We start from the raw sequence: 27,406 nt of genomic DNA on the forward strand, positions 1-27,406 counted from the left end.
GCTTCCGTCCTTGCAGAGTTTAGCCTGGTTGTGGTGTTCTGACAGGTTCCCCAGGACCAAGATCTGAATAAAAACACTGCTGAGCAGCTGTTTAGAAACAGTGGGTTAAAACCTCTAAAAGGGGAGGCTAGGTGACATTTTCAGAAGCAAAAGGCCTCGCAGCTTTTTCTCACATCAACTAAAATCAAGGCAGGTTGTCTCTTCTCAAATTCAGGCTCCCTCTTCTTGATTCTCCTCTTTAGGGTATTTGCCTTTACAACAGAGGTGAAGATGCAGCCAACTCCACAACAAAACTTCAGTCTGGCACTGAAGTTTGTCATTTGAACTAAATCTAAATTCATGGTTGTTTATTACAAAATCTTCTGGGTAGACAGCTCCCTTTATGGACCCCCCCTAAAGTCAATGGACTTTTTGGGCAGGGGTATCCTCTCCCGGAGGGCATCGGGCAGGGCTGGGACCCAGGTACGTAGTGTGCTAGGTGAGGCCTTCTGTATCAACCAAACCTTTCAAAGCAGTGGTTTTATTTGGCACATCCCATGACAGGCTTTTAATGAGAAAAATGCAAACAGGCTGTCATGGAGGAAAAAAACATCATTTGAACCGGCTGGCAAATAGTTATACTTTTTTTTTTTAATGTGATGCCAACTTTACTTTTCTTGGAGGACTGAAGAGCTCTCTTTCTGCATTGGATATTAGCAGAAAACTGCAGACTCACTAGTAACAACTTTGGAGATAATTAGAGAAAAGACAGGTACCGGACACTCTCAGTTTTCCCCAGAGATGCTGTGTAATGTTTTACAGATCCTCAAGGAAAGAGTCAGGAAAGTGCTGTTTATTCATGTGACGAGATATTACAGCCTACTAATTTAACTTGGCCAGCTTTAACCTCTGGAAATAAGGGAAGAAGATTACGTTTCCCATCCATAATGCTTTTTACAGTGCTTAAGTTCTTTGAGATTTTATGAAAGGTAATTTGTTTTCCCACTAACGTCCTGATTTAGGTCTGGTTTGGCAAAACTGAGCAACACATTCTTCCTTCTGTCTTTTTTTCTCTCGTTGCTTTTCCTCTTCTTCTCATTGAGATTTTGTCCGAACTCGGCTTTCGCAACCGAATTTCGAACAATCCCAGCGAAAAGGGAAAAAGGAGATCTGCTGACCCTTTCCGAAAGGAGAAAGAGCTGACGGTGCTGTCGGCCTGCGGGCACCTGGGCCCTTCTCCCTCACCCTTCCTTCCTCCACCGGCGGCGGCGGCGAGCACCCCCGGCCCCCCCTCACACCACGGCTCCGGGGGCCCCGCGCTGCCGCTGGGCGAGGCTCTGCCGGCAGGGACCTTGGTACAGCGCTGGGGGATGGCTTTATTGTCATTTATTATTACTGTTGCTGTTGCTGTTGTCCTGTGCTATTACGATTTTATTCTCCCCTCGCGCCTCTCCCACCGCCCGCTCAAGCGCTGAGGCGAACGGAAGGAAGGAACGGGAGAACGCGCGCGCGCGCGCCCGGGGCGGAGCCTATAAGTGGCTCGATCACTCAGCGCTCTATCGATGTTCTCGGGCCGCGGCTGGGGGTGCCTGTGCCCGCCGGACGCGGAGGCGCTGCTGGGAGCGGAGCTGCCCCAGGTGCCGGATACGAACGCGGCGGCGGCGGCGGCCGGTGAGTGACAGTGTCTGGCCTCCCGCCCCGCTCTTCCTCCGCCGGGCTCTGCGGAGCCGGCTCTCAGCGGGGCAGCTCCGGCTCCTTCCCCCCCCCTCCCCTCGGCCTCCCCCCTTCTTCCTCCCCCACTCCCCGGGCAGGGTCGAGTGTCGCGTCCCAGGCCCCGCCCCTGCCCCGGGGAGCGGGGACGGAACGATCGTTAACGGCCGTCGGGGCGCCGGGGGGCGTCGCTGGTCTCCCGGCGCTGCGCGGCCTCTCCTCAGCCTCCCTGGAGGCACCTGCTGGCCCCGCCCCGCCCCGCCGCGGGGGTGCGCCGGTACCGGCTTGCCACCGCCCGGACGGGTCGCCGCCCGCCCCCGCTCACCTCCCCGGGCGCCGGGCCCCGCCGGGCCGCCTGGCGAGGGAAGGAGGTGGTGGCTTCCCGGCTGCAGCAGTTGGCTTTCCCTTCTCCCCCGCCCCCTGACAAGAGACGGGGCACCGCCGGCAGGCCGGGGGCGTCCCCGGGGCGGGCACACGGTGTCCTGCTGGCGGGGGGTGTCTGCTGGGTGACGGCGGCCTTGGGAGCTTGCCCTCGGGCCGGGGAGCGCCGTGTCCCGGCCGTGGGTGCGCTTGTGAGGGAGCCCTGCTCAGCGCCGGTGGGGCTGGCCCTGAGAGGCCGCGGGCAGGGCAGCAGTTCAGAGGCTTTTGCCTTTGTTTCTCGTTGCTGAGAACCGGCTGGCGAGGGCTCCTGCGCCCGCTGGGTTATACGGTGAAACGAGGCTGGTCTAGAACGGTCTTAAGTCGTTCAGCTCAACGAAGTGTTTGCGTGTCTCTGTACTGGGTGGGGAGTGGAGGAAATAAGCAGGGGAGAAGCGAGGTCTGACCTCTGAAGAGCTGGTTACTTGCAGGTCTGATTTTTTTTTTTTTTTTTTCAATTTTGCATTCAGTGGTACTGTCAAGTTTCAGAACTAACTGCCCAAATTAAGTGTGTACTTAGGCAAGTACAGTAAGAAAGTACCATAGTAAAGAATGGGGAACAAATCAAAATAACATATACTGGTTGAGAGATGATTGCTTTCATTGACATCTAACTGGAAGTGTTACACTTCCTCTGTGACTTAATTTTTTTTTTTTTTATTTCCTACCCAGTTCTAAATTTCTTCCTCACTTGGACTGCACTGCAGTCCAGAAAGGACCATGAGCTGGGTGACCAAACATCTTTCCTACTTGCCTCTTCAGAATCTTAATTAAGAACCTGAAAAAGATCTTTTATCAAGGGGAATAGATCCCCAAAATAGGGATGATCCTATTTCCAAAAGGGAGTTTCCCATTCTGTCCAGCTTTACTGGTTTTCAAAATAGCGTTCCTTCTACACTGTCAGCTTTTCCTTCTCCCCCATTCCCCCCCGCTTTTTCGATTTCCTTCAGTTTGCTTGCTCATTGTGGATTAACGGCTTCCAGCCATGCACTCAAAAGCTCTAAACTGAAATCCAGTGAAGTATTAAGCCATCTTAGTTCTGACAGAACATCAGATTAAATCTAAGCTACAAATATGCATTCTTTAAAGTTTAGTTTAAACTTGTAATCTCGCTTCAATTTTCCAGGCTTTCTGATCATTGTTAAAATAAGTAAACAGCCTCTTTTTCCCTTTAGTGATTTGTGTGCATTTCATTACTGTAAACTTTGTTTTGTTTTTGCTTTTGACAAAGTTGTCAAAACAGTTAAAGGACTTCTATTTGTTTGTTTTTTTTAAATTGCAAATAAATAAACTTGTGGCTTAGGAAAACAGGTCTGTTTTTTTGCTTTACCTTTTGCTCACCTGAAGAAGGAAAGCTCTATAATTCTTGGTTCCCTATTTCTATAGTATCTGTCACAGCTTGCACTGACCTGGCAAGAAGCAGCAAAAGGCATGTCCTGCTGCTGATTTTTTTCCCATGGATAGCTTAGTTTACAGTTTTTGTGATTTATGCCCACCCTCGGACAACAGTGTTTTTACTTAGATGGGATTTGTGTTGTCTTAAACATCATTTACAACAGGATGCAATGATTTTCATTATAGTGGTACAACTTATCTCAGTGAAAATACCATTAATTTACGTTGTAATGGTAAGGGTTTTTTCTGTATGGAAACCGTAACTTTTTTTAGTATGTGTTAGGGGTGAAGCTATTTAATTAAAAGCATGTTACCAGTCAAACTTGTGCTGGTTGTTTTTTTTTTAAACACTGTAAAGTTGTCTTATGTTTTCATGTCCTTCATTCAATAAAGTACAGTATTTTTACAGACTTGATTTTTTTTTTATGCTCTAATTGCTGTATCAGATATTAGTGCTGAATAGTAGTCTAAGTTAATGGACATTTTTAGAATTAATTTGAAAACCCCTTAAAGTTCTAAGTCATGAACTTAAAAAAAAAAAAAAATAAAAATAAGGCTTTTAAATAACATGTTTAACACCTTGCCCCTTGAGCAGTGGATATTGTTGTGTGGCGAAACTGTTTCATCTTCAGTACAAAAGGTTCTGTTTGCTAAGTATTTTTGAATCTGTAGTATTCAGATTTTTTTTTTGAGCTGTAGGATTTCTTGTGAATATGAGCAGAGTTTTTTTGCTGGCTGTTGAGAACATTTGAGGCAAAAATGGACAATAAAGATGTTAAAATATGTAATCCACCAATTATTTTCCCGAGGTCCTATTAAAAAGAAACTGTATCCACTGATACAGTCTGTTCTTTATTATGCTACTTCTGACAATGAAGCTGGACTAAAGCAAAGTAAGTGAGTTGACTAGAAAGGCAGAGGCCACTGACCTCTTTTAGTGATGAAAACTTTTAGATATGTTATGTTAAACTGTACTTAATCAATTTCTTTCAATGTACTGGTATGTTTAGCTGTAAATCCAGTAAGTCTTAAGCACTGTACTTGAAACTAAACATCAGTTTGGAGTTATTTTAATTCTGTTTATTCTGTGCTTTTCTGCTTTCCTACTTCACTTTAAAAAAAAAATCAATCAAAAAAAAAAAAGGCAAGAAAAGAAAAAGTAGTATCTCAATAAGATGGTGACAGAAGGCTGAATATAAAAGGTGTTCTTAAAAACATGGGTTCTGACAGCTATTGAAAGTATCCATGAAATAATCTACAGTTACAGTTTTATACTCAGGGACAAAACAGCCTGTGAAGCACAGACAGACACTACCTGCATGTATTTTGAATGGCTGTACCTTGCTACTTAGTTATGCAAACAGGCACAGAAAATTTTTCCACAGGAGAAATCAGTAGTACTTCATTTTACAATGAAGAACTGGAAAACAATACTCAGAAAACTGTGCGTGTTACAGTGAATTTATTTTCTCTGTGAGCTTTTCAGTAAGAGTGGAATCTGCTGCTGTACTTAAAAGTACGCTGAAGGTTCAAAATCCAAAACCAGCTAAATTAGTATCTTTTAGCAGAAGTCAGATGTTAGCTCTTCAGTTTAACTTTGACCTTCTGTCTTGGACCACCTACATTCTGTAAATCTGTGCTGTGCAACATTGTCTTTCAAATTACTTTTCCCAGGGGAGAAATACGGTGCTTGGTAATGGGGGAAATCTTGTTTGTAAAGGTGCTTGTAGGATGAGGGATGATTAGACAGCACATGCATAGCGCGGTCACGTCAGATTGATGTTTCATCTTTTGCACTGAACGTGAAAGCAAAGGTCTGTGTTTACAGCTTGCGAAGTATCAATTTAAAAATAAAGCTGATTAAAATTTTTGTACCTTAACCTGAAAATTATTTTCTAGAATTCCTGTCAGTATTTCAGTTCAAAAGCAGTTGGATTGTTCTCCCAATGTCAAAAGTTGGAGGAGGAGGGAAGGGCAGGAGGGAGAACTCATTTTTGTGATCTCCTGGGGAGAAGAAAAAAAAAAGGAACGTGAAGCAGTTTTCCTAGAAACTGAATGATGAGAAAAATGCCTGAAAATAAGGATTAATGTGTGATTGGTATGTTATGCGCTTTGCATAGGGAAAGGTAAGCTAAGTATTTAATGTTTTAAACAACACTAAGTCAAACACGTCCCCTCCCTCCTATGGAGAAATTGTTTGCAATTGTACTTTTTATATTATTTTGGAAGTATTTAGTGCCTTTTTTCAAAAGGAAATTGGTCTGTGTAGCCTTTTTTTGACAACAGAAGTTGTTAATTAATCTGCAGACAGTATGCTCAGCATTTTCAGTAGAAAATACTGTGATTGCACTCAGTGATCGGAGTGAAAGCCTGTGGTTCCTTTCTAGTTTTGTGTTTGTTTTTGTTTGTTGTTGGGTTTTTGTTTGTTTGTTTGGTTGGGTTTTTTTAAGGAAAACAAAATTTTGGAGACACCAAGCTTTTAATGGGTCTGGTTTTCTCTTGACCTTAAGGGAACTACAGATTCCCAGATTTTCAGTTTAATTCTCAGAGGCAGACCTTAGGCTATATTGTGCAGAAGCCAGTGGGGACTCTGGCAGTGTAAAAGCGTCTGTGGATCAGATTACAATATAAATCAGTGATTTTTAGGTATATTTAGACTTCTATTTTTTCTTTCACTTCGTGGATAACCTGAAAGCAGTGTACCCTGTATTTGCAAGTTCATCTAAAAGCCTGTAGTAGTTACAGATTTAGGGCCATACTGATCAAAAGTTCCTTTTTAAATGCCCGCTTTTGTATTGAGGACAAACTAAACTGATTTTTTTCAGATAATCCTAAAATGTCTCAATTAAAAAAGCAATGACTTAAGATTTTTCTGCTCAAGAATTCTGTGAGTTTTCTGACTCTTTGAATCTCAGTGTGGTTTTAACATGCGTACCTTGCTTCTTGCTGGAAAACGGAGCATTAGATTTTTGGCAAAAGGGTTAAGGAGCTATGTGTACAGCTGATGGGTTTTTGTCATGTTTCCTTTTCATCAGCATAGAAGGCAGGGAAGCTTCGGTTTCTTACAAGACAACTTCAGTACTCTGAAAGCATGATAGTTCCACACAAGAGACAGGATTTTAGGTGGATGAGTGGAAATGAAGATTGAGAGTATGTAAGGCAGAGCAGGGTGAAGCATGTCAGAAAAATACCTGTGCACACAGGCTCTCAGACGGTGAAATACTTGAGCGTGCGTTTGACCGTGTGAATAGAGAAAGATGCTACCGAGTACGGCTTGAGTACTTACCTAAGCAGGGGCCAGAAAGAGATGTTTGGGAGAGAACATGAAAAATACAGGAATCTCAGTAACACAAGTGCATGTCTCATCTTTTAAATATTTTTGAAACAAAAGGAACTGCCAAAAAAGTCACACGGCAAATGTTAAATTTAGTGTTGCAGTCCTACCTACAAGCACCCAAGTTAAAACTTCAACCGTGTGAACTGTGTAATTACAGTGGTTATGTAGTGTTTTTATAAAGAATATTGTGTGTAGTTACAGGGCTTAGAAAAAAATCTGTGGTGTCTTGTTTCTTTTCTCTAGAAAAAAAAAATAAATCCCATTCTATTGGGATTTATGTAGTTTATTTTTCTGAACTTCTGGATCTTTCTGAATGCATTTGCATAAACATATTTGAAAGTATTTGATGCTTGAAGTATTGTTTTTGAATTTCTGCCTGTGAATAACATCAGGTAGAGGGATGATGATGGTATTAAGATTCTTTACCATTTTCCTAATAAATAAAATAATGCACCAAAAATGATTAATATCTTTAGAACAAAAGAGGGATGAATGGCTTAACTGGAGGACAGTAGGGAATGACTTCTAGATGAAGCAAACTTTTACTAGATGTTGGAGGCAGAAGCAGATGTAGGAAAGCATGTGCTTTGTGAGAATTCAGATATTAATGGGAGATTTATGGCCATCTGTGATACGGTTTTGTATAAAGCTGCGTTGACTTTTTTCTATATATATGTTTATATATAGATGTTTAAGGCTTTTCTTCATAATGTTGCTAGATTATAGTGACGTGTCACATAATAAATACAGAAGCTTTTAACCAAATAGATGACTTAATTTCTGGGGAGTTGTAATGCAGTTTATAATGAAAATAGTGGAAGTTTTGGGGAGAAACATCTGTGTTCAGACTTTCTTGAATTACATTTTCTTCTGCGTTATCACCCTTTTCTAGCCAATTCAGTATGACCAGAACAGACGTTCAGAAAACTTAAATTGGTTTGCCTTGAGTCTTGGTGATGAATAGGTGCTGTAACATTGAATATACTAACAAAAGCGTTCACTCAAGAACTGGTATAAACCAGCATGTAGACCTAATTAATAAATTGGGGGAATAATTTATTTTCAGTATGAAGTTGTGGAACTTTAAAGCTAACTTTTTTGAAAATGTACTTCATAAGAAAAAATTCCTAAAAATATTTCTGTTTAAGGCTTTCCCCAATAAAAATGTCCTAATCCAAGTTTATAGAGCTAATATTGACATTTGGATTATTGCAGTATTGATGGTTTTGTTCTATATTGGCACTTGGAGATTGTCATTGTCACTTAGGCAAATAGATTTTTGAGCTGAGGTGAAAATGTGACTGTGGTTCTGGGCTGTTTAGGCTGTGTATGTGGATTAAATTAATTTTGTGTGCTGATGGAGGAGATATGTGTGTTCATGGTACCAGAGTGGAGGAAAGGGAAACTGGTTTTTTTTTTTTAAGTAGGCTGACTAAACTAGGTTTTAAAATTCTTTGAATGTTTTATTCAGCTTTTTCTGTTTGAACAGGCAATATAATTGGCAGATTAAATGATTTTCTGAACTAAAAGAAACGAAGAATTCCCTCCCCCCCGCTTCCCATTTTAAAAGTCTCTGTTCATCTGTATTACAGATTAATGTTCTTTTTAATCTATTTTTACAGGTTTGTTATTTTTACTTCTTGCCAATGGGTCACAAACTCAGTGTTATATGTAGGCTTATTAATTTCCTTTAGGTTGTTTATGGTGTAAGATACTAATGAACAAAGCTTCATTTTACAATGGAATGTTTGTAGAAAAAAATCAGTGTTTCGATGTCGTAATGGCATTTGTGCAGTTAATTGTCCTTTGTGGGGAATCTCTCCCCTCCCCAAATAAATAATGTATCAAAATTCCTGATGTAAAAGTACATCAATATATAGATATGCTGTACATCATAGCTGATGAGATGCTGTCATTTAATGTGTACAAGGAAATGGATTTATACTAGTCTAAATTTTTTTTTTGACATGTGATAGATAGAAGGTTAATTGATGTTAAATGGATGCTTTGTTAGCCCTTCATCAGCTACTAAACTAGTGCAGGAGGAGTGCAAATCATTACTACAAAAGGCCAAGACCAGTATGTTTTCTTAGTGAAGTTTATAGGTCTTTTTTTATCCCTCCCTTCTTTCCCTCCTTCCCAACCACACAAAACATAACCAGCTGTAACGATAGGAGGAGAGAGCAAGCGGCTTTTCTAAACACACCCCCACCCCCGCACTCCTGCCCCCCTCTTTCCTCCTCATACCTCAGCAGAGTGACAGCTTCTAGATGTTGCGTGCGAGCGAGTTCAGCTGGTGCTGTGTGGTCTGGGTGTGTGGTCTCCAGCTCAGCCGAGAGGCTGCTAACAGGGTGGATGAGAGAGAGCAACGCTGTTTACTTTAATTTATTTCGGATGCCGGAACTGTGCCCGGAGTTTCTCCTGCGCTGGGTTACACAGTTAGCGGTGTCAATCCCGCGCAGCTGCAGCCCACAGGCTGCAACGGGCGCTGAACTCCTCTGCCGAGGGCTCTCGCAGCATCTGCCTGGGGTCCAGCCTCTTAATCCCTTGTGACTCAGAAATGTTAATGGCATCGCTGAGTGCTGTGATTATTTTGCTTTCGTTCTGTCAAGATAGATAGCCATGAAGATGTACCTTGCTGGGTTAAGGAAAGCAGGACCTCTGAGATACTGAGGAAATATGCGAGTATGGCTATTGTGAAAGCAAAACTGCTGCGCTTACTCCTTGGCTACCCAAAAACTAAAATCTCTAGTACACCCTTCATAACTGATTGGAATATTCAGGAGCCCTTTTAAAAAGAGAAGGGCATCGTATTATGTCATTTCAGACTCCAAATCTTCTCTTTTTCGTCATTTGTCCTCTCCCTCGCAAAACTTGCACATCTTCCCAAATTGAAACGGATTTTGGCATGTAACGTTGTCCTGTAGGTTAACATGTTTGTCAGTGTTAATATTGGCTTGAATCAACATGCCGGATATGACAGGGCAAGACAAATGAGGCTTTGTTTTTTCTGTGTGCCGGTGAAATTACCCCCTTTTATATGTTTGTTCATCTTTTCATTATAAGTAGCTTAGTGGTGTTTTGAAGAGTTTTTTCCCCCCTAAATGTAAGATTCGTGAGCACTTCTTGTTTAAATTGACAAGTCTTCTTTTATTATTTAAATAAACACGCATAGATTCTTAATATCACTTGGAATTTCAGCATTGTTTAGCTTATTCACTTCCCAGTCTTTTCTGGCAGGCTTGCAGGAATGGACTTTGTATTATTAATGCAGTGTTGAAGGCTGTGGAAATTCTAGGGCACTGAAGATCTCCAGAGGGGTTAATAAATGTCAGTTATTTTCACAGTGCTGCTTTTGGGATGCTTTTAAATCTTGGTTTATGTAGATTGTCTGTCTGAATTTATATTGTTGGGAGATAAAGCACAGAAAAGGTTGCAATAGTGTTTTTCATCATTTTGTAATGGTTTTGAGTACAAACACGTAGGAAGATTTTTTGCTTTGCCGTCCTTCTTGGGGTCATTTGCTGTGTCCCTTCACTGACTCTGTTGTAGTGTGTTGTACTCAGGGGACTCTCTGGGTTTTCTAGTGAAAACAAATTATTAGATTTATTTAGTAGAAGCACAAGTTTGTGTAGTTTAAGGTGAAAAAGCCATCACCTAGGTTCTGGAATCTGAGTATTTATTGCTTGTTTAAAAAAGAGAGTTTCATAAATCTGTTCATTTGGAAAGCATTTAATGCTGTGATGTTAGTGTGATAAGAGTACCTCACCTACTGGTTTCAGGTTGGTTTGTTTTTTAAAAAGTAAACAACAACATCTGAGGCATACTGTGATTTGAACATGGGTGATGCTTTGGTCGTTCCTGCCTCAAAATTTTTAAAATTGTATTCTGTCACATGTATATGAGTGAGAACAAATAAATACTTGATACCTGAAGACTTGTATGCTTGCTTGTAGCTTAGACTTTCTCAGAGATGACAAATAGGTTTTTGCTTTCCTCCCTTCCTGACAGCTTAGGTTCCCTTTGCTAGATGACCATGGCACTTGCATTGACCTTGACTCTGCCTGAGAGAGTCTTTTAAGTTCAGTGTCTGTGACAAAGTACCACTGAAAACTTTAACCTAATTGAATTTTAAGTCACTGGAACCAACTTGCTATCTTCTAAAAGAAGTCAGAAGCTCCTTTTTAAAACATTTCAACTGCTAGTTTTTCCACTGGTGAAACCTGATGGTTACTTGTCTTCTGAAGTTCCATACCTTCATGATGTTTGTAGTTTTCCTTTGGGATTTGAATTTACCAGCCAATTTAATATCCTTAAATCCTGAACTTTTGTTTTTCGCTTATTTTGTATTCTCGTACTTCTTCCAGAGTGGTAAGCAGTACTCTGCTTTACAGAACAGATGTGGTAGCTATGGCATTTTACTTTGTGTTTCTTCTCTGCTTGCCATTGAAAGTGGAGTGGGGAAACCTATTTAAGAATTCTCATTTTAAACAAACCAAAGGTTTACAAAAGCCAAAAAAGCAACTAGACTGGTATTTTCCCATATCTTGGGCCGTATTTCATTTCTTCATTATTTGTTTTTGAAGTGGCTTTTCTTATGATAAAGAGTGAAGATGTCCCCTCTTTAGCAAGCTTGTAATGCTCAGAATTGTCTGGAATTTTTTTTTTTTTAACTAAACCTTTATGAGAGGACAGTTTATTTGAGAAGCTCATGTGTGGACAGAGATGATGCTTATGAAAGGCATTTTTCAAGATGGCTTTGTAGTAGGTGGTCTTTGCAGAGGCTTTCTAACTCCTCGCACTTTCATAACAAGAATTATGACAGAATAATAGAGAGAATAATATGGGCAAGATCATGAGAGCAGTCAAACAGATGTCATCCATGTTAAACTGTTGGGGAGATATTGTGAGGAAATGAAGTTTAAAAAAAGGGTGGGGGGCGAGTAAAGAGGGAAAGAGACCTCTCAGTGTAGAAGATGATTGTCCATTGCAAAAAAGTAGTCTTGTTAACACTTCTTCAGTGACCCTGGCTCCTCAGAGGAAATGTCTTGTATAGAAAACTGTCTTTATGCAATCTTCCCTAATCTGTATAAGAACCAGTCTTTCCATAAGAAGGCTGCTTTTCTTCTTATTATTTTATACATAATACATATTTGTAAAGAATAGAACTCCTCTTTAGGACAATGTATAGAATTGTAACATAAGCTCTTAATTATATTATTGTATCTTTTCATGAAATGAAAAAAGTAGTTTTTTCAGCTTTGCCTTAAAGATTTTAAAAAAGATTGGAAACTTGCTTTTTGGCCACAGTGGTATACTGGCTAGGCTTCCCAATAAGCAGTTCAGTCATTTTAGCTATTGACATGTTTGTCATAAGAAGGAGGAGAGGAAATATTATAAATGAATTGAAAGCTCCCAAGCATTTGTTTGATATTTGTAGTAAGGACAGATTCCACAGAGTTCCTTCATTTACTCTTCGAAATAAATGAAACCAATTGCTGTTTAAAAATAATAATCATAATAGAGTGTCTCAGTGCTGTAGTGCTTTTGTAATGTGTTGAGATTTACTGTGGTCTTCTCATTCCACTGAGGTATTTTAAAGCAATTCTGCAGTAAGTATGGAAATACTTTAGAAGAAATATTAGACCTCAGGAGGCTCAGCATTTTTATTACATTTATTCAGCTCATCATGAAGGGAGATCTAGTGCCAATTTCTGAAATCCAGAAAAATATGTCATAATATTACTTTTGAGTTTTGGTATTGATTCAAACTAATTACCTGTGTGCCTAGGTATTTTGAAAGAAACAATGGCTGCAATGCAAGGGAACCATAACATTGGGGGGGGCGGGGGGCAGGAAGCAACCAAATCATACCAAAGTAGCTTCTTATTTTACCTGTGTTCCTCAAGATTTCTTCCTCTCCATATTACCACTGAGTTTCTGAAGATGGCTTTTTTACATAGAATGTTAATCAGTAACACAAATGTAAATCTTTACCAACAAAATGCTCAAAAGTAAAAGAGGTGTTTTATGTTGTCTTACCGGTATCTAGACACATGCTGCTTCCTGCAGAAGGTGACTAGGTGTCGATGTGGGGACGTAACCCCACTGTTTCTTTACAGCTGTTGTATACCTTTGAGCTCTGCTGAGGATCTGTGTGAAAAGCTGCAAAGGCTGTGTAGATAAGATCAGGAGGACTAGATGCAGTTTGTCCTCCTCGCTCTAGGTAAGCTTAGGTACCTGATTCTTCTCTAACATCCTCTTTGCACAGGAGTCTAGAGGAAACTTCAAATTCTGAAAGGTCTGAACTTCTGTGCATATGCATCTTGTAATTGTACAGGAATAAACAAGACTTTTGGTGCAACTTTGGATTCTGATTGCTCCAGGTAGTATTAGCTTTAGCAACTGGGAAGCTTATTTCTATTGTGCTGCCTGTTGTTTCGTCAGGCGATGCTGTGGTAATGTAGCTTTGAATGCAACACAGGTGAGAGGAGAGCTGGGCAAGCCTTGTGAGTCCAGGACTAGGGATCTTGACAGAAGACTTGGTCTATTATTTTCACCTGTGGTGAGGAAGTGGATCAACAGTAGTGCAGATGGACTGTCCAGACAAGAAGGCTCAGGGTAAGGAATGGGAGGTAAGGAAGAGGAATTACCAAGCTGTCAGGATTTGAAAGGAAAATGGGGGTATTAACACCTCCCTCCCTCTGTCCTTGAACTTATGGATAAGAAGTCACAGGAAAAATCAGCAGGACCTGAAAGGAGGTTGTAGCGAGGTGGGTGTCAGTCTCTTTTCCCAGGTAACAAGCGATAGGACATGAGAAATGGCCTCAAGCTGCGCCAGGGCAGCTTTAGATTGGATAAAATTAGATTGAAAAATTTCTTCACTGAAAGGGTTGTCAAGCCCTGGATCAGGCTGCCCAGGGAAGTGGTTCAGTTCCCATCTCTGGAAGTACTTAAAAGATGGGTAAATGTAGCACTTAGGGTGGACTTGGCAGTGTTAGGTTTACTATTGGACTCAATGATCTTAAGGGTCTTTTCCAACCTAAATGATTCTATGATTCTATGATAGGGGCAGGAAATATTTCAACTGCAAGACTAGGACCTGGCCTCAGTTTTGAAGTGAGGCAGAGGCTGTCTGCCCCTGTGTGAGGGGAAAAACAGTGCTGGGAAAGAAACAGGAGTAGGGCATGAGGCAGCAGAAGGGAGAAGATCCTGCCTGTCAGAGCACAACCTTCTCTTCATAGCTGGAGATGACTGTCGGCTGATTTCTTTGTAATCTGCTGATACAGTCTTCCTCTCCTTCAGTGCTGTTCTACCCACAAGGTTATAGACTGCATCTGTTGACTACTCACTTTCCTAGCCTCATGTTGGGTTCATGTAAAAGGTTCCAGTATCTTACATAAAGTCTTATAAGAGCATCCATATGATACTATCTAATTTAATGCCTTTTTCATCAGTTTGTTGTTTGCAAAAAAAAAAAAAGGAAATTAATATTTTATTAAAAACTTAATGTAATTTTTAATGTTGTGAAGTCAACCAGCCAAGAAATATGAGGTTTGCCAGTTAAAAACACAAAACCAAAACAAACCACCTTAGTTCCAGACATACGTTGTGTGTGTTATCATGGGCTCTTACCAGACTTCCTTCATGTACTGGATGTGGCTCACATGCTGCAACTTATATATGTTCTTGCTTGTTCAACAGGAATCTGCATCTCTTATTAATTGCACACTCTTCAAAGGTAGTCTCAAAAGTTCTCTAAAGATATTAATAGTTCTGTGGTGTTCAGGGTATCTAAATGCTTCTTCCATATTAAAGAATTTGTCTACAAAATAGCTTTTGAGATGTGTGATAGCATTCCCATTTTAAATATGTGAAACTGAGAAAAGACTTTTAAGATAAAATGTATTTATAGATTTGAGGTGGTTATTTAGGACCTAAATATTTCAGAGCATTGTGCAGCATTCCCAGTGTTCAGGGTACCTTTCACACTGACTTCAGGTGTGGGCTCTGAAGTTGGACACCCAGAAACTGAGAAGAAAAAATGTTACTGTAAGGTTTTATTACAAGTGACCTGCTGTGCATCTGTGGTATAGATAGAGACAGGATCCTGTTCCGGGGACAGCATTTGATTACTTTCGCCACGAGATCTTCCTCCTTGTTCCTGCCTTTCTGATTTCTGTCTTCATTTTCAGTGTGCATTCCAACTTCAGAACGTGAAGAAACCAGTCAGTGGGAGCTTCTTCGATCCTTCTGGCAGATCTATCTAGTAACACTGAAAAATTTGGGGAGGTTGTGTAGAAGCATGATGTATGATGGTACGATGAATGTGTTTTGTATATGCAGAAGCAGCTGAAACAAAGATAGCTTACTTAATTCTGGTATTTCCTAACTGCAGGTGCTTGGAAACTGCAACTTTACTGCAGTTTATTGTTAGGGGTGATTTACAGAGGTTCTGGGTTTCATGGACTTGACTATTTGCAAGTAAAAATAGAAAAATATACCTTGATCCAAAATACAAATAGGTAAGAGAAGCCTTATGAAGCTTGGCTTATATTCCACGTATTTTTTTACCAACCTGAACTTTTAAAATTGTGTATGCTAAAGTGTTCTGTATGCGTACCTAAGGTTTTTGAATATTGACCTGTTTAATCATTCTTGGATTTTCTTAGAAATAAAAACATTTCTTCCTACAGGTTATTTTTGGTTCTTACCTTTCCAATGCAGATGAATTCCTATTAGAAAGTGATCATAGACAACCTTACAAAGTTCTAGAATACAAAATGAAATTTTTTTACTGGGAGTTTTAAGGAAGTTGTTGTGTCTTAGTAGAAGAATTCAGGAGTCACGAAATGGAAAAGGTGATGCAAAATTACCATGGAAGTCGTTAAAAAAACTTTGTTGCCTGTCTTATGACTTCCTTAGGACCTGTGCTACGGGCAGGCTCTATGTTTAGTAAGTGTTATAAATGTGGAGAAGTTGGTGGGAGCTAACGTGCTTCAGGTTATACTCATCTGCTTCTTATAGCTGCAGAGCTGCACAAAGGAAGCTGCTAATAAGCCATAGGAATTTGTGATTAGTTGCATAGTATGCTAAATGTCGGCTGCATAACATGCATACCATATTGGTGTTTCTATTATAGAGCTAATTAAACTGGTTTGAGGTGACTCTCAAGTTCAGGTGCAAAGGAATACTCTTCTGGAAATGCTTCTTCGATAATTTTGTGTACATTTTTGTTGATCTGTTGGGATATTATTTGTTTTGTTGATGTTCTCTGCTATCATAGTGCCTGTAAGTAATGTTTTCATTTTCTCAGTTTATGTAAATGTTGATGCTTTATACAAATAAGGGCTGGGGGCTTCTCCCCATGAGACTGCATGTGCCAATAAGTCTACTTTTGATGGGGAAGCGATCCGAATCTGTAATCATAGTCTATTACTTGGCTTAGCAATTCTAAACTTTCTAAGGAATACAATAATAACTTTCTAATAGAGGATTGAACAGGCTCGTTTGAATTCTGACATAAGTAATTTGGAGAGTGCCTGTGTGTGTATATAGTTTTATTAAGCATTTTGAGGATCTAATATTTTTCTGCATATACTTTTTCTTTACAGTTCAGAACTAGAGCTATACTTAAGTAAAAAAAAAAAAAGGAAGTGCAAAGAAGGCGTAGGTATTCTTTATTGTTTTATGACTATGTGGCAAAAAAAGGCTTTGAGAGTAGTGTTCCATGTTTACATTCATGTTTTTTTTCTCATTTTAGAAGAACAGCTTAAAAGGTTTTTAATAATTTTTACATAATATAATTACTGTTTTAAAATTATTGTTTCTTGCTGAACAGATAAATGCAACTCAGTTTTCAGTACCTGAATAGACATCATGTCTCGAGCACGGCAGCCCCCACTTGTAACTGGCATCTCTCCCAATGAAGGCATCTCATGGACAAAAGTGACAATTAGAGGAGAAAATCTGGGGACTGGGCCTACAGACCTCATAGGTAAGTTGGGAGGGGGGAAACCAACCCAAAAAAAACCCCACCATGCAACCTTCTTTTGAGACTGTAGAACATCACATTTAGGATATGATTAGAGAGAACATTTTTTACGTGGTATAAGGAATGCCCTTTTCACAAATATGTGCTTGAATCCATAAGTTCAGGGATGCTGCCTGATGTGTAACCAGTCAGAATGACCATACTTTGCTAGATGAACCCTTAGTCTGGCTCAACATCCTGTGCTGAACACTAGCCTGAACAATGAATGCCTATGGGAGCGTACTAGAAGAGGGTAGATGTAACAAAATGCTCCTTTGTTACTTTCCCAGGCATTGAGAATTTCAGCATGGAGATTTTCCTATCAGAAGTGTTAGCAATGTTCAGTGACTTTCTCAATACATTGAAATTCCTTGAATTAGTGTAAAAGTCAATTTGTGTATCTGCAACAGTTATGACAAAGCGTGTTCAATGATTTAGCTACATGTTAGGCGAAGAACCATTTCCTTCACTGTTTTGATTTTAACATGGTAACTTCATGGTAACTTGAATCATCATAGTTCTTGCATTGAAAAAGGGAACAAGCAGTTCTCTCTGATTCTTCTGACCATACAGATCTTGATCATCACTGCTCTGTTGCCTCTTTTCCAGGCTGAAAAGTCCTAGTGTATTTAAATTTTCTGCGTATATCTTTGACCCTTGATGCTCTTCAGTGAATCTCTTTTGGTTTCACTGCCAATGATGGGTGAACAACATCTTCGTTACATGCAGTCTTCAGGATGTGAATGCGCTGTGGCATAATACTGTACTCTCACTTTTGTTTTGCATTTCTTCCGTAGGATTCCGTTTTCCGTGTAACTCCTACTAAGCATTGAGCTAATGTTTTTTTGTTATTCTGCCTGTTCGAGTCCCATGATTTAATGCTCGAGGGTTAGCAGTCAGTTTGAGCTTGTCATCTATGAATTTAAGGTTTTGCCTGTGTGCATCATATCTTTGTTTATTGAATTTCAGCTGCTGTTTTATAGCATCTACATTATAGTGCATCCACTCAGTCTCATAAGGTCTGTTCTGCATTTTTTCTAGTTTTTATGGTCTTTACATTCTGTATAAATTAATATAATCAGAAAATTTTAACCTCTTTATCTTGTCATTTATGAATATATTGAACATAAGCGATTCCAGCACATACGCTGTGGAAACTTTCCTCAGTGAAAACAAACCATTTACTGTAACCCTGTTTCTATCTTTTAACAAGCTATTTATCCACTTGAGGATCATATCCTATAGCTGCTTAATTTTCTTAAGCCTTTTGAGAAGGACTTTGCAAAATCTTCTGGAAATCCAAGTTAACTATAAGTACTGGAATTTCCCTTATTTCTTTTGTAAGTTAAGCATATGTGTATTTCAGTATTCATGTTAGAGGCAATTTATCTAATTTGTTGTGGAATCATGACTCCTCTGAAGTCCATTGGAATTTTGTTTGGCTTTGCTAGAAACAATATTTCACTTCATGGCTGTAAACCAAGATTCCCAAATTCTATTCTTGGCCACCGCAATGAACTTCATGGCCAAGCATAAGCTAATACAATTTTCCCCCTCACTTGAGTTTGCTGTCTCTCAAAAGAGGAAGTAGTATTTTCCTGAGCTGCTAGACAAGGTTGCGGTACACCGATGAATCTTTATTGAGAAATAATCAAATAACTGGTGGTGTTATAGGTGAGTATATTTCAGTGTATTTGTGTGACTGATGTACTTTGATGACCTCATTAGTTCATTGATGTGATCCTCTTGGAAGTGATCGGTGCTAGATTCTTCAAAGGAAAACATCTCCTGAACTGTGCCGGAGTATTACAGCTGATTAACTGCTAATATTTTTTCTCCTTTTTTTTTTTAGAGTAACTCTTGTAACACATAGCTGCTAATAATCTCATGCTTTTGAGGTAAAAATAAAAAAATAAATAATGGATTGCCTTGTTTTTTTCCTTAGCTCAATTCTCAGTTGTCTCCAGTAAGTGACTAAGGCCCCAGATATGTAAAGATTTCTTTTCATGGTTAAATTGGGCATGTAAATATTCCTTGTGACTTGAATGGAAATACTTGCAGAAGTGAGCCTTTGTAGGCATGAGATTTAAGCAAGTTTGAGTGAGGTTTTTATAAAGTTTATAGTCTGCTATTTGAGATGCATTAGAGTAAAATGAAAAGCAAGAAACGTTTTTTTACTATATAAACAGAATATCACATAATAGAAGAATACGCCTTTTCATTTCATTTAAGAGAGCCTTCTTGTAATCTGTTTGTATCTTTGAAACCAAATAAGCTTTTTATTTGTAACCCTATAGCTCATGGTACAAAAAGCCAAATCCAGGAGATACCTGCAACATTTATGCTCTCAAGGTTTAGTTTGTCTTTTAAGACGTTTGCAGCTGTATTTTGTAGGCATTGTAAAATTGTCACCATATAAGCTTAAACAAAATTGGAAACTCGCAATAAGAGAATTACTTGTGCCTATTTACTGAAAGGCACATAAAAGCTAGAACCCCAGTGTGATGTTCTCAAAGATCTTTGTACCATGCAACAGATTAAAATGAAGTTTTATTTAAAGGGAAGTTCTCTCTTTTTTTGAAGAAAATATATTGTATCTGTACCATCAAAAGGCCTCCCCCAACATGCCTTTATTTGTTTTAGAAATTGTCTTGTGCCATTACTATATTTAGTGTGGTATATGCAATGTTAATAGAGACTTACTTTCTTTTGCGTTTTTAAGATACAGACAAAGGCTGTTTCCCTCCATTTCAGAAGTGTCAGATTTTGTGATCTTGTTCTCTTGAGAGCTTTAGGAACCTCCAATAAGAAGAAAATAATTGATACCAGGATCTTTAAAACAGTTGTTCAAAAACGTTTACATTACTAAATTGCTATAGCTCAGATATTGATTTTAAAGTATTACTTAATGTCAGCATGAATTCAGACCTTTGAAATTCTGCAGTGAAAACCTCTTTATGAATGGTTCAGACAAATTCTTTTAGTTAGTTCCTACCTCAATCTTTTTTCCTTCAGGGAAGTTGCTAGCATAAACCCAAAAAAGATGTAGTAATATAACCTAAGGTTAAACCCCATGCATCATAAATGTGTGGTTTTTCTTCCCCTCTGAAAAATAAAAACTGGCCTGGTTAAAATGTTGCAAATAAATAACAACCAATTTTTTTTTTATTTTAAAGCTTTTTTTTGGTGCATGTATCCTATTTCCCCCCTTCCCCCTTTTATTCAGGCATCTTTTAAGAAACAAATGTACTGTCCTTGTTCAAGTAAAATTGCCTTCAGTTGTCATAAGATTCAGTGCCTTTCTAGTTTTTATTTTTTTGGTTTGTGTTTTCAAAATAGTTTTTGGCAGGGAGTGAGGCATTTTTATGTCTGACAGCCATGCAAACTGCCAAATTTGTCTGCTGTGTAATGTTAGAGACTTAAATTGTGAGAAAAAGTAAGCGTGAAGCTTTGGTACTGAGCCACATATGCTGACCCTTTTCTGTCTGTAAGTATTTTTTAAATTGGTCAGCTTTCTAGAAATGAAAACCAAAAGCCAAGCCAGCAGGGGAGTTATACTCCAGTACAGCCAACACACTAGTATGGCCTTGTCCTTTTGGAAATATTTCTAGGTAAGGGCGTTATTTAAGAAGAACCTAATGAAGTTGTTCTCCAAATTGATACTATAGAAATTAGGATCTTGCCAATTCTTCAGGACAACAAAACTCTGATGAGGAATGTGGGAATTCTTGTTCTAGATCTGAGAAAAAAATCCATCTATTCCAGCATCCGAAGTCCTGATCTGACCAGAATCGATCGGATTGATCAGTCAAATTGATCAGTTGGTCAGACTGATCTGACATGAAGCCCCAGGAAGCCTTGGATCTTGCGTTAAGGTGTACCTTGACTCTTAAGTGTTAAGAGTTGTTCTTAAACACTGAATCGTGCCATATTTTAATACGCCACAGTCTTTTCCTACGAGAGAGCTTCATGACTAAAATATATGTTGTATTATTATTTCATAGTTTGCCATTTGTACTTCTGTTATGAGAAAGTTTAGAAAAGGAAATAGATGAACATTACGTGGCTATTCATTCATATAACAAGGGCAGTTTATTCAGCAGAATCACAGTCTTGCATCATGGATTTTGTACAGAAGAGACTGGGACAGAATATTTGTCAATTAATACTTTTTTGGCCAAAAAACCCTTCTGTGTCCGCAAAAGTACTGCTAAACAAAGAAGGTTGAAGAAACCTTGTTCAGTGTGAATATTTTGCAGAGTTTCTTTATTTTTTTGCTATGCAGAGTCACACAGAGTGAACTTATAAAAGATTTTTTTGCGTGCAGTTTTGATGGAAGTTTCATGTAAGTACAGTACTGAACAGCAGTTTTCTTGTGTCTTGCAGACAGAAGATCTAGTGTTCAACATGAAGTACAAGTTGCAGTAGCCCGTAACTGGTGGAAGAGATTAAAATAAGCTTCAAGCAGCACTGTGTGTGTCTCATGCAGTGGCACTAACACAAAAGACCTGAAGTCACCTAGGGAACATCTGAAAAACATATTCATGACTGTTTCACTGTAGTTGGCTGTAAGGGACTAGAGAAGGGTCATATATGTATGTAAAATATATGAAGCATCATAAATGTATTTGCATTACAGAATTTCAAAAGATACTTCTGTTCACAGTAGGGTATTTCTTTTTTTCTTCAGGTTTGACAATCTGTGGGCACAACTGTCTGCTAACTGCTGAATGGATGTCTGCCAGTAAAATTGTGTGTCGAGTTGGACAGGCTAAAAATGACAAGGGAGACATCATTGTTACTACAAAGTCTGGTGGCAAAGGAACTTCAACTGTTTCCTTCAAACTGCTTAAACCTGAAAAAATAGGTATTTTTCGTGTTCAAATTCGCATCTGTTTTCTTTGCTAAACAAATATACGACTGAGTGCCTCTTTAAAATGCATGTTTAAAATGGATCCAACTCAGGACAATCTTCAGTTGTCTAGAAAAAGCAGAGTATACCAATAAAATGGGCAAATATATACATAGATAAACTCATGGTATATGTGAAATTAATCCTCTCAATATCCTAATAAAACCCCCAATGACTAATGAAAGGTAGCCCTTTATTTTTCTGTAAGGAGTAGCACTAAACTTCTAAAAATTTTAAAAAAAATTCATAATGGATCCAGTAATTACTCTTAAGTGTACTACATAAATACAAAATATAAACCAGTTCATGAGCTTTACACCTAAATTCTGAGCTGACAGTTAATCCTTTAAAGAAAGCTGAGTCCTCAGTGCAGTTTCTTATTTGTAATTCAATCCATCCTGCAAGATGGAAAGTCTTAAGTATTTCTCATGAGATGCTTAACCACTAAAATGATGTTGCCAAGCAGTCTAGGACCTCTACTTAATCTAGAATCCAGTCTAAATACTCTCTGGATTGAAAATGCTTCTTTCAGAACACCTCCATTGATGAAGTTGGCTAGTTATCTTTTCTAATATAGGGGTTCCCACAAGAACTATTTTAGGCTTTTGTTCTCTGCGGTTCAGTGACAGTTAAATAATGCATAATTTCTCCCAGGCTGTACTAAGATCTTAATATAGAAAGGTGAATTGAGTGCAAATGTTACACAGTGAGGCTTTTGGTAACGGGAGAGGATTGATATTTTAAAAAATGGGTGTGGGGACGGGGTAATTTCTCGTGTTGGGTATCTGATGGGTATGTTAAAGAAGGCCATGGCCAAGAGTATGGCTGGCTGCATCTTTGGCTAGGGCCAAGACCTATTGTGCCTCACCTTTATGCATTGTCTGTGCTAAGGCTTTGGAAACAAAGTCAGTCCTGTGTCCATTAAGTCATCCATCTTGGCATGTGGCCAAAGTTCACTTGCTTTTTGGTTAGTGAGTGGCACTGAAAAGGGATCTTCCCTAAAATATGCAAATAAGACGGCCTCCAGGTAATTTCTCATTTTGAAAGTAGTAGATGGCAAGGTTTGGACAGATGCCAAAATACGTGGAGTAATGAAAAATACTAATACTCTGTGACCAGGAAAATGCTCTTAATGTACACGAAACCGTGCACTCTGTAAGAGGTAATGTTTGATGCCCAGCCATGAATACCTTTTCAGCAGCTATAATAAAATAATTTAGCATAATTGCATCCAGGTTGTTTTGCCATGTATCTTCCAGTATATTACCTAGGCATGCATTTTATATTTATCAGGATTTTTCAAATTAATTCAGTATGTTAGAAGTTGATGGTGCTGGACCGCCCTTGTTGTTTTAAGGATCTGTGCTTTGTTTTCTCTAGGTATCTTGGATCAGTCTGCTGTCTGGGTGGATGAAATGAACTATTATGACATGCGCACTGATAGGAACAAAGGGATTCCCCCCTTGTCCCTACGTCCAGCTAATCCGCTTGGTATTGAGATAGACAAGTGAGTACCAAATGCCTTTAATCCACTTTTTTAGTGGTTTTCTCTATATGTGCATTTGTGAATTCCAGAAAAGTTTTAACTGTTTACAGGGCAGGGAAAGATTTAAAAATACATAAATATATTAGCTGTTGGTATGCTATTTGGTACTCAAAAGAGTTGTTGGTGCACGTTCTATCCTGCTTCATAATCCTCATTTTTGGATCATCAATTAGAACTGTAGATAATCTAAAATCCTGATATATTGAACGCCAGTGATGTTTAGATTTTGAGGACTAGTAAATAACCTAAGGCTTTGGATTTATACATTGTAGTTATGGAATACTTACTGTTGCGTTTGAGTTTTATGGGGCTTTTAAGGATGTTTAGATTGCTATCTGTTGCTAAAATTGTACTGTAAAATGTGATTTATTATACCACATCAACTAGTTTATTTTATGGAAATATTAATACTGTTTTCCAACCCACAGACTTCTTTACTTTTGTTCATAAGTATGGTGGAATTTATGACTCTTTTTTCTGAAACAGAAACTTTATAGTGAGTGATAAATGGAATTAGAGGGCTTTAAATGGGACATTCTTAGGGCTCCAAACCTGACCAACTCCTAGAAATAGCATCAGGAATAATATTTCTCTTGATCAAGATACCAGCTCTACCAAAAACAAAGGCTATTTAAAATTAAACTGTTACTAGGGGTCTCGTCTGCTGAATACTCTGCTTGTGAGGAGTGCATTGGAGAAAATCTGCAGTGTCTGTTGTTACCTTGTTCTGATGGGGAAACTGCACTTTCCCAAAATCTGTATGGGATTTCTAGTGGATCTGTCATTAGCCTCCCAGCCTCTGGCTGTGCATTTCTTTCCTAGTTTGAATATGTATTTTTCTTTCCTTTCAAAATGCTAACCCATTTTTTTTGTAATAAGCTGAAGACTTTTGTCTCTAAGTATTTTTCTCCAGCCTCTGATATAACTTCTGATAGATACTTCTTTTATCTTTTCCAGTTTTCCAACCCTGTTAAAATGTGGACTCTAGGACTGTGGCCAGTATTCCAGTGTCTTACCAGGAGACTTACTGTCTCTCCTCTACTCTCCGTCCCTTGTTCGTAAATTTAAAAAAAAAAAAAAAAAAAAAATCTCTTTTTTACCAAAGTACTGCACTGACAACTAGTAGTGAGTGGCTTCTTAGCTGATTCTCTTGAGTTGTTGCTTATGCTGCTGTCATGGTCGCTCATTATTCTGTAGGGATGGCCTGGATTCCTTTATCCTAACTAAATCTTTTTGCATTTAACCGTGTTTCTGTATTTGTTGCTTCCTTGACAAGTCTGTCTTCTCAGTCCAGATGACAGTCTTTCTGCTTAGTATTTTAACCAACTATTTATAAAAAAATTATTGGTGATAAAGCTGCTATTGGTGATGATGCAAATACTGCTGGAAGAGTAATGTGGGCTTTAATAAAACTTCACCTACAGATGTTCTCAGGTTTGCTTCTCCATGGATTGGGTTTTTTTTTGTAGTTAGTTCTTTAATCCATGTGATGTATTCTATTGGCATTGCATAAAACTAAGTTTTTTAATCAATGTTATGGTAGCATGTCTCCTTTAAAATGATGATACATTAATTTTGTCTGGTTACTTTTTTCGATGACGTACTTAATCTCAAAGCCTATATAATATATTCTCAAACATTGTATGAAACAGTTGTGACTGGCTGTCATTGAAACTAATTTTCTCTGCTTTAATTTTGTATTTGTTGAACCCTGGAACAGCTTTTCCATTATTTTATCTGGGATTTAAGTCAAGATAACTAGTTCTATTGCATAGTCCTGTATCCATATGTATCCCACAATACTTCATTCTGTAAATATAATGGTTATGACACAGTTACTTTTAATTTGTTCTTATTTTAACAAAACTTCTAATGTAGTATTTGACTTCATAACCAAAATTTATAGTTCTTATAGTTAAGACAGTGTCAATCTGATAGATGAAGCATTATCTTCCAGAAACCTTAATAGCATTAGTTTAGGATTTGTTTAATTTAAAGTCATCTGTTCGGATGTTTGTTAAATAGGAAGCCAACAATATTATATTTTAAATGTTTCATCTGAAAGCATTAGAAAATATCATATTAATGAAACCTCAGCTTTTGTGTGAAAAAAAAAAGTCAGAAATATGTAAATACAGATAGGAAATAACTTCCTGTGGGGGGGGGGAAATAGGGAAATATTTGGAAATAGTTGACGTATCAAACCTAGTTCATTGATCTCCAAGTTCACCTCCAAGTTCATTAAAGGTGAAGCACGAAGATTATGGCAAGCACTGGTGTTAAAAATGACTGGTTTGAGAGAAGGAACACAGGTCAATATAACAAGTAATTGTGTAGAGGGATTGAGGGGTAATTTGTGGAGAGGGGAGAGAGAGGGAAGGAGAGGAAAAGCCTGGTCTGCCCTTGTGCTGTAGGTGACAGCACAGTGTTAATAGTAGTGGCTATAGATGGAACGTTCCGTGTTTAAAACGTGTCTCCCCAATGGAAAAGCTTTCATAGTTTGCTTGAAAAAATGGAGCAATGCAATATTTAATTTTATAAAATAATCTCTAATACCATACAGTTTAACCGAACTCACATGTTTGCAAATATTTAATGTATGGGATGGGTAAGTAATGAGAAGTTGTACAAGGTAGTGAAAAAACGCGATTATAAATTGAGAAAGGGAGTGGATAAGCAAGATGTTAGCATTAATTGTTACTGGGCATGGGAATAATTTGCCACTAGAAGTGATAAAAATGGTTGGAATTTTGGGATGCTTTAAAATAAAAGAAAGCCTAATATGATGAAGAACAGTTGTATGTACAAGGAGATGGGACTTTGCAGCGTAATGAGTCTCTCCTTTATTAATACCTTTGGCTTCTTTAAGCTATTTTTAAATGTGAGCAAATTGAGATGTATTTTAATTTTGAAGCTGAAGTGTTTGATATGGTCTGGTGGGATTTACAACCCTTGCAGCCTGATGGCTGATAAGGAAGGGAAAGGAGTGCCTTGCATTGGTTATACAAATAGTGGTAAACAGAAGAAACGTTTAAAGAGAGGACCAAGGAGAAAAACAGTGAAAAATAGATGTGAGAAAATACGATAGGAATAAGCTAGATGGGACCACACTGAAGAGAAGGCAGGAAGTGGGTAGACTACAGACTGAAAGAGAGAAACAAGTCCTCCCTCTGGAAAGTTTGCCAGTCACAAGCAAATGATACAGAAAAGACAATCTGCAGCATGGGAAAGAGTTCGATCACTTACCTATTGTGATTGTTATTTTTATTATCTTTTTTTTAGTATGGGTTACACTTAGTTCTAAAAGTTCCTACTGTGGGTTTTTTAAACATTGTTTATGGTGCTTTGTCCAATTAAAATGTGTTTAAAAATTAATCATAGCTTTTGAATTATTCAGGTGAGTATTTTCAAGGTGTTGCAAATGGGACATTGAAATACTAGAAAAAAAGATCCCATAAGTTATGAACAGAAGTGCTTTAGTACAGCATTTCATTAAACTATTAGGCAAGCACAGTGACAAAAAATATTTATTCTGACTCAGTAGACTTAAGATTGGAGTTTAACTGGGAGTGACTGGGATTTAAGTGAACAAAAGGTTCGAACTGTGAATTAAGGGAAATAGATAATAGTGGGTCTAACACATTCTATTAATAATTAGAATACTGCCTGTGGATGTATTGTAGGAGTGATATGTACTCAAAATATGCACTGGAATTCTGTTTTCATATTCAAATGTTACAAGGATGCAAAGTAAGAACTATGGACACACACTCATCCTCCTGGTTGTTTTTTACATAGTCAAGACATTTTAAATGTTATATGTATACACTGTGCGCAAGCCATCATCTTTCAGCCTGCAAGTTTAACAAGTAGGAAGTGTACATAATTTCTGGCTGATAAGTTCTTCATATTTTCCAAGAATTAATTGCTGTTCTTGTGCCATACAACTAACTAAGAATCTCAGTTGTTAAATAATAAAATCATTTATATTGTAATGAAACTTGAACTTGCTGGTTATTATGTGTCAGGGGTGATCCTTAAAGTCACAAATGCATTCATAGAAGAGTGCACACATTT

General features: G+C 38.4%; 1 protein-coding gene across 5 annotated transcripts in view; it reads left to right on the forward strand.

Annotated features, from left to right (window-relative positions):
• Positions 1-1,574: 1,574 nt before the first annotated feature.
• The window catches only part of EXOC2 (exocyst complex component 2), a 135,152-nt gene continuing 109,320 nt past the window's right edge, over positions 1,575-27,406 (forward strand). For all 5 annotated transcript variants that reach the window (XM_082314829.1, XM_082314830.1, XM_082314831.1 and 2 more), the window contains exons 1-4: positions 1,575-1,650; positions 16,680-16,835; positions 21,562-21,738; positions 23,164-23,290. In XM_082314829.1, the coding sequence (XP_082170955.1) occupies positions 16,718-16,835; positions 21,562-21,738; positions 23,164-23,290 (422 nt within the window). In that variant the 5' untranslated portion in view covers positions 1,575-1,650; positions 16,680-16,717. The remainder of the gene's footprint in view (positions 1,651-16,679; positions 16,836-21,561; positions 21,739-23,163; positions 23,291-27,406) is intronic.

This window comes from Platalea leucorodia (genome assembly GCF_965183815.1).
Source record: "Platalea leucorodia genome assembly, chromosome: 1".
NCBI lineage: Eukaryota > Metazoa > Chordata > Aves > Pelecaniformes > Threskiornithidae > Platalea > Platalea leucorodia.